General features: G+C 31.4%; 1 protein-coding gene across 1 annotated transcript in view; it reads left to right on the top strand.

Moving 5' to 3' along the window:
* The first annotated feature begins 4,710 nt into the window (after positions 1–4,710).
* The window catches only part of LOC106678578 (odorant receptor 33c), a 12,029-nt gene continuing 8,498 nt past the window's right edge, over positions 4,711–8,241 (top strand). Inside the window, exons 1-3 of the mRNA XM_024359835.2 lie at positions 4,711–5,834; positions 7,559–7,658; positions 7,744–7,869. Coding sequence (XP_024215603.2) covers positions 4,990–5,834; positions 7,559–7,658; positions 7,744–7,869 — 1,071 coding nt within the window. The 5' untranslated portion in view covers positions 4,711–4,989. The remainder of the gene's footprint in view (positions 5,835–7,558; positions 7,659–7,743; positions 7,870–8,241) is intronic.

Genomic DNA, 8,241 nt, shown 5'->3' with positions numbered 1-8,241 from the left:
TTAGTTATTGAGATACTCTTGTGTTGATTACTCTGTGTGTTACTACTAACCCCTTGTTATTTTGATTAATCCTTCCAGTTTAATCGTAAGTTAGTTATATACATACATATACAGTTTGTGAAAAATACAAAAGAAAATGCCAGAAAAAAACAACATAAAATTGTAAAAGCAAGCAGAAGATATTCAAAAACCTAGTAAATGGATTTGGAAACAACAAATAATTATATCAAATGTCATAGGAACTTCCATATTTTTTAATTTAAGAGCACAATGTAGTTAAGAATGGGCTAGTTGTCGGCGAATTTACTATTGTTCTGACAAGTTTTTTTAAAACTTATTTATTGAAATTCACAACTTTAATAAAAATATATACAAGTAAATTTGATCTTAGTCATACAATGGCATGATACAGACTTGTGGAGAATCCACCCACTGATAGAATACCAACAACATTTTAAGAGTATAGGATCTCGAGGCTATCTTTTTTTCAGCCACCTAGGAGAATTATCAGATAATGAGGGAGAAGCCAATTTAGAAACAAGTGGGTTTGGGTAGTTAGAAAGTTTATTATGGAAGGATTGGTATCTGGTTCTGACCAAATCAGTGAGTTCCTAACGGATGACTTGATTTATAACAAAGTAAGAAGCTTAAGGATTTTGGGTTGGATTTGGGAGGGATTCCATTTATTGGATCCCCAAAGCTCAACTCCATAAGTCCAGATAGGTCTTATTATAGTAATATAAATGAGTCTTTTGAAATTAGTTGGAAGTTTGACTGTCTAGTAAGTTTTAGTAATAGTCGGAATCAACAGGAATTTTTCAGTTTTTTCAGTCTTGTATTCAGATGTAGTCCTAGGTTACGGATCTGTTCGAGAACAATAAGTGGGGTATTATTAAAGTTACTGTGGGACTGGAAGTCATGAGTTTACGACGAAGGGTAAATGGGATTTGCTGGGATTTATTGGAATTTATTTTAATCCTTCAGTTTTGACACCATTTTTCAAGGAAGGTTTGTGGACCATGTGGGAATGTAAGGTTTGGGGTATATTAAAGGGTCACTATTCACAGATAATAGACATGTGTCATCGGCATGCGTGGTGAAGATAGAGTTAGTATGGGTTGGGATGTCATCTGTAATAAAAACATTATATAATTATTCAATAAAAGATTTTTATTTTTCAATAGACTCAGAATAATTAAAAATCCTAACACAAAATATAACATAAAACTATATATAAAATTACACTTTAAAAGTAGCATTTCTCGTCATAACAGAAAGTACGTGAATAAATTTGGTAGTTTTTTTTTTTGTTTTTTTTCATACCCTCCTGTAATGATGTTAGTGAATATTTGGTACATACATATAGGAGGTATGCTATATGTATAGCTGGGTGTTAAGGATACCTTGGATTGCCTTTTGGCATTATAAGGTTAGGTGAGGGGTCCGATGAAGGTTGTGACTTGGTTGGCTTACGCTAGTGGATTATTGGAACGGGGAGGGGCCGTTCCGCTGGTGAATTTGGTATTTGGTATTAATTTGGTAGTGATAATTATTTTGTGATTAATATTTTGACAAAATAATTATTTTTGTGAGAGATTAATTTTGTTACCTACATAGCAGATGGCTGAAACTAGTTTATAGAAAACTTTTATCCTAAAAAGATATTTTTTTTTTATTAGCAAATTAAGAATTAAACAATTAAAAGTATTATTGATCAGCCGCGTGTATATTTTTAACTCCCAGTATGCCACATAGTGGTACACATTTCTAGGGTAAATTCTTAAAGTAATCTCTCATTTAAATTATTTTTTTTTTTCAACTGACGACCTACAATATAACAATAAACAATAATTAATAATAAAAATATAAATGTAAGGTAGAACTTAAACTAAATATAATAATAATATGCGGTTAAACCTTTTAGCTGGTTTTTTTTTTCAACATTCACAGCTTCAACACAAGTATGGTTTTACTCCTAAATCTTACCATAAATGTCATGGGAAAAGTAGGAGGGGCTGTCGGCCTCCTGCCAATAATTTGACAACTCAGGCAAGTTTGTAAATTTGAGAAACACGGAATAAAATGTGACTCAAAGAGAAACTAAAATTCAGATCCAATTCAAAGTAGATTTAAGAAATCATTATTTATAGATATAATTTTGTGTTTGAATAGCACAGAAAATTATTATTGTCAAGTGTCAACATTCGCAATGTATTTGGGAAAATTTGAATATTTCATTATTAATGGAAAAAAACTTTAAAAATTTTAAATTTAAATTGCTCAATGCTATTAGTGGCGTTGCTAATAACATTTTGATTGGTACTTTTTTGTAGGTCAATAAAATGTTACTAACGAACGTTATCATCAGGGTTATCTCCAATGTAAACTCAAGAAATACTTATTAAACTTATTTACATTATAAAGATAGAATATATTTTATCATTATGTGTCATAAATTGCATAATAGCAGAGTATCTGGTTAAGGCCAACAAAGAAATGAAAGTAATCTCCATTCTTTATTATAACACAATACTAATTTGATTTTTTGTGTGTTCTAGAAAGCAATTATTGTATTTTTTTTTCTAATTTTACTTGGTAAATGCAGCTTCTGGGCCTCAATACCCCCTGAGCGTCACAACGCGACTGGGAGAGAAGCGTTAGGATATCTTGGAGTCCTGCCTTGCCTTCTACACGGAACGTGGCAAGGCTTTACTCCCAGTTCATATAAATATTGTATAAAGGTGCGAATGTGTTTTTATTTTATTATTACTTAAATTTTATTTTCTGTGTCATGATAGAATTTTTTTTATTTATATATTTCTCTATTATTATTATTTATTTTTTTCTTTTAATTCGGTGAGTACTATTGAATGAATGAATATTTGAACTCTAATACTTAATGCCCTTAATTTGTAGCAGATTGTAACAATTATTTTCAATAAAATGAATACCACTTGGGAAATTAAGTAAAGTGGGTGGCGTGATAAAGTGGGCCAGATAAAATATTTTTTGATTTTTATAAAGATTCGTATTTGGGGGTTTACGCGGGTACAAGGGCAAAATTGGTATTTTTTTTTTTCAAAAACTATTTTTCCAACTAATTTACAACATGATTCTTTTATTTATTTGAAGTAAAAAAAAAAAATTATCTGGCATATATATATATATATAATGTTTTTAAAAATCTGATTTTGGATACATCAGTGGATAACAATGGCTAATGGAATGGGTTTTATAATTGTAATATACATTACAATGATCTGAATGCTATCAGAAGTATTTCGAAGAAAAAAATAAATCCAATAGTATAATATCAGATATATTACAAACAATTTTGAGCTTCGTTAGTATTTTATTTTTTTATCATTATCAGGTAGCTGTATCAACAGAAAGTATCAATTTAAATTATTATTTAGTTGATTATAATCTGAATATAAAAAAAAATTAGTAATTCAGTTTTATGAATATTTTTCTTCCAAAGACTGTTTAATTCACTAAAATGAATGACAAACCACTTGTCAGCTGATTAGTCCAGTGTCTACATAAAAATATTATATTAAAATTATTATAATTCAAAAATATAATTAAACTTTTTTTCTCTCAAAATTTGTCCTAATGAAACTTCTTGTGGAGAATTCTCTGGAGAAGGCATACTTCAGCAACTAGTTTGGAGTGAAATTCATGTTTGAGCGAAATTTATATTTTTTTATTTGCATCACTCCTTCCATTATAAACTCCCTAACCAACCGAATCTATTCTCTTCCTGACAATAATACTCCAAGGCGCCTGAAAAGAAGATGGACACGAGACTTGCCAATGTGAAAACGTTATTAGAACACCACTGGGTAGTTTTTCTACACGTGTGTCACTCCATTATAACTAAGATTAAATTTACTGAATGTATTGTAATATACAGTTACAAATTTCAATAATTATGTTGATTTCATAACACCATAACACCATTTATTTCATCAAAAGATGATTTAAAAATCTGGCGCGGTGTGCGCATCACACAACTTACACTTCCTAAGCTACTTACGTCTCCAACTTTTGGGGTGATATTATAAAAAAAAAAATTCTGTTGCTATAAAAATTGGAATTTAAGAGTTTCTGGAGGTGGGAATAATGGCTATAAATTTTGTTCCTTCCAAGAATACAACAGTTTGACAAAATATAACGGAGCCGTAGTGCATTCCGGAAAGGGGTAGTCTGGGCCGTTAAATCTATATATTTTCATTTTTTCTCGTTTAGTTATTCATAAAATTCTTTCTTACTCTGTATTTTTCAATGGTTTATTATTACTAACAATGATAAGTACTTAAAAGGAAGATTTTTTAAAGATTCGGTATTTAAGCTCTACTAGAATATTTCAATGAGAAAAAGACCTACCTAATATTAAAAACCAATAAATTATTCATTGATCAATTGAAGTGAAAAATCCATTACAAAATTATGAAAATACAGCATCAATATTTATATCTATACTAATATTTCAAATAATTTTTAATGCCATAGGAGCTATAATCATAATTTACGGAAATATATGAAAACATAAACCAAAAATCTATAATTAAGTTACTTGATTTACAAGAAAATAATTTATAGATATATTTCAATTATGTTTTGTACAGTTAAAGATTAGCTCACTTTTGAGTTCGCATTATTATATAAAAGAACAGAAATAAGCGTATATAATCAATTAGAAAATTTCCATTGTGCATTTTTATCTGAATAAACCTTGTTAGTGTGAAGCATTATTGGTTTTAATTCCTCCTAACTCCAGAAAATCGTTGAACTCTAAATCATTCATCTCACTACAGTTCTTTACAAAGTTTTGGCCTGATTTAATAAGTTCCTTTTTTTTTGTTCGGGGATGAGGAAAGTCGAGAACATTGACTGATCAATAATAAGCAAAGTTAGTTCGTGCATTAGTGAACGAGGCGTTCGCTCCAACCGGTCTAGGCTGTATTACCACCCCAAACTCACGGAATGGATGAAGCTAAAGATTTCTACTTCATCAATAGTACCTATTGGAAAATGTTCAGCTACTCTCACCTTAATGTTTTCTTGGACGAACATCCCAAAGGAGACGTTTACTTCTGGAAACTAAAGAGATACGTTACCTACTTCTTCTTGTTCCTCTACTTCCCGATCTGGCTCGTCATCGAAGTTTCAGGAATGTTCTTAGGCCGGAAGGGGGACCTCGCCCAGGTCGCCTTCGATTTGAGCTACGTTGCTCACATCGTTCAACTTGTCATAAAGATGGGCTATTTCCTCTACTATATAGAGGACATCCGTTGTCTCTGCCTACGGTTCGAACGCTTCCATACTTCGAAGCACAGACCAATATTCTCGAGAAGATTGCTCGGAGAGAGGGGACAATTCCTGAGAAGGCTTGCAAGCACTTACTATACGGTAATATATATGAACTTCTTATTCTGGATCATCACTCCTCTCTTCATACAGCCGATTATATATGGACTTACCCAGGCCGGCTTCATAGCTCCGACGGGTCCACAGAACATTATACCAAAGTTTTTTCCAGTCAGGTATCCATTCGATGAGACTTCCACTAGGAATCGAATTATTATCGCGTGTATGGAGTTCACCGTACTCTCTGCAGGTTTCACTTATTTCATCCCGATAGATCAGTTCTTTGTATCCGTAATCGTCATGGTCTGTTCAGAAATAGATGTGATTTGTAAATCGGTGATGACTTCCAAAGAGCTCACAAAAGAGTTGGATCGGGATTACAGCCTTCTTTTAGGGTCGGAAGATACCAGGGATAGGATTGATTTAAAACTTTTCATCGAAGACCACCAAAGAGCTCTCAGGTAATTCTTGTATGCTTTTGTGTATTCATGTTATTATTCAAAAAATTAATTTCTTTTAAGTTTATCATCATTGTTCAAAAGTTAAATAGCTTTTACTAATTAATATATCGCACTAGTATTTCTAAAGTGATATAAGTCTAAAACTTACATTTCTGGAAATGTGACGCTCTTGCCTATGGAGGGGGAATAGCATTAAGGCAGCAAGAGTGACACAAGTGCCCTCTGGCGGACAAGCTCTGAAGCTAGGTTGATACAGTTTTGATGATTCATAAAGATATATTTACCAATTTCTTTCATAGTCATAACTCAAAAACACCGATTTTTGAGTTGTGTCACTTTAGAAATACAAGTGCGATATGAGGTATGGCTCCAATTAGGGCCAATTCTTTAAAAGTCACTTTTCAGCTATGATCATCAAAGTTTTTTACTGATTTGTACTTAGTTTTCTATTTATAATATATTGTTCTGTTCGCTGTCTACTTTTTGTTCAACTGTTGATTAAGAGTACCAAAAAATATACATCAAGTTAGATTGAATTTTAAATTGCATCACGAAAAAAAAAAATCTAGACTCATTTGCTTAGAATACTTTCTCTCTTTTTGTTTTTCATAATAGACTAATATTTGAAGAATTTAAAATATTTGGATCTATGTAAAAGTTGCTGGTAGCAAGATGCACTTTTTTTTCTCAACCTGGAAAAATGATCTTAAAATTCTTTTTTTTGAACAGGTCTTAAAGAAGTTATATAAATCTTACTTTGTTCAGTAAAGGAAGTTTGATTATAACATCTTTTGGTGCAACATTTTTTTTATGGAGTAAAAGCTCTTTTTATTGTTTTTTGGCTGAAAGCTGACAAATATTTTTCTAATCTAATTATGAGTTCATAGTTGACTGTTCATATAAATAAATGAAGAGCAGATGATTGGGAGTGTGGTCCTTGAAGAACACAAATAATTAAAAATTGATTTATTAGTGTCAGAATGTGAGGCCTTCATCACGACTAGGAACAAGATAACTTGTTTTCATTTAGCCCTGACGAAGCCCTGCAAACTGGGGAGAAACGTTGGTTAAAATTAAATTTTTTTTTTCTACTACTTAGTAACTTTATTGACCGCCACCCGGACTATATTTCTACAATCTGACCTCATGCGGTTAATCTTCTTCTTCCTTAAGCTTTCTTTTATATTTTCTTCCGATCTTTATATATTTATTCTAAATTTTTATCACTCCTTACAATGTTTGTATCTTGTTTTCATTTAACCCTGACCTAGCTCTGCAAATTGGAGCGAAACATAAGTTAAAATTAAATAGTTTTTTTCTACTATTTTGTACCTTTACTTACCGCCACCCGGACTATCTTCCTACAATCTACTATAGTATACTATCTACTTTTGTAGTAAATTCCATCACACTTGACTGTATTTCTATACTACTGTATACTTCTTACAATGTTCGTATCTTGTTTTTATTTAGTCCTGATTAAGCCCTGCAAAGTGGGGCGAAACGTTGGTTAAAATTAAATAGTTTTTATTCTCCTATTTTATATCTTTACTGACCGTCGCTCGGTCTATCTTCCTACAGTATTTAGTGTTCCACCATTGGATCTAAAAAATTGTAAACCAATTTATAGTAGCGTACACTCACACGTAACATGTTCGGTATATATTGCGCGTGCATTAATAATGATCCTATGAATGCTAATTAAAATATAAATACTTCTTCAGGACAACTAAAAAAATCGGTGAAGTAATGAACCCTATTTTGGGCCTGGTAGTCGGCAACTGTATGGTCCTGCTCTGCACTTTGGCCCTTGTCATCACAACAGTAAGTAATTTTATTTGTTAAATACAATTGATTATATATTTTTGCTGAACCACTTTATTCTAATTCCTTTTGTATGTTTATATAGAAAATGAAAACGGCTTCTTCATTTTCTGAAGTATTCAGAGAAGTTTTCGGGTTCATTGTTGTTATGACTACCTCGTTGATAACACTCTACCTGTATTCCTGGATGTGTGGCGAACTTAAAAGTAGCGTAAGTCCAGAAGTAACCTTTTCAATATGTAATTGGAGTGTAATATAAAAGTGAATATATTACCTTACATTATAGAATTTAAGGTAATATATTTAATTTTAAATATTTAAACAACGATCATTATTAATTAGTATTCCGATCCAACGAATCTATTAATGATGATCGGCTTGTTATAATTCACTCATATAACAAGGTTTATTATTCTAAACTATGGTTTGTTTCCAAGGCAATGTATTATTAGAAGTAAGGAAGTTAATTAACAACTTAATATCTTAGTTATATTTTGTAGGTATAAATTTAGTAGCATTTATTTCATTCTGTGACAGCACCAAATTTCTCGGACTGATATTGAACCATAAACTAACATGGTCA

The sequence above is a fragment of the Halyomorpha halys genome, unplaced genomic scaffold (genome assembly GCF_000696795.3).
Source record: "Halyomorpha halys isolate HHAL.00 unplaced genomic scaffold, Hhal_1.1 Scaffold147.1, whole genome shotgun sequence".
NCBI classification, from domain to species: Eukaryota; Metazoa; Arthropoda; class Insecta; order Hemiptera; family Pentatomidae; genus Halyomorpha; species Halyomorpha halys.
This window is presented reverse-complemented; position numbering and strand designations above follow the sequence as displayed.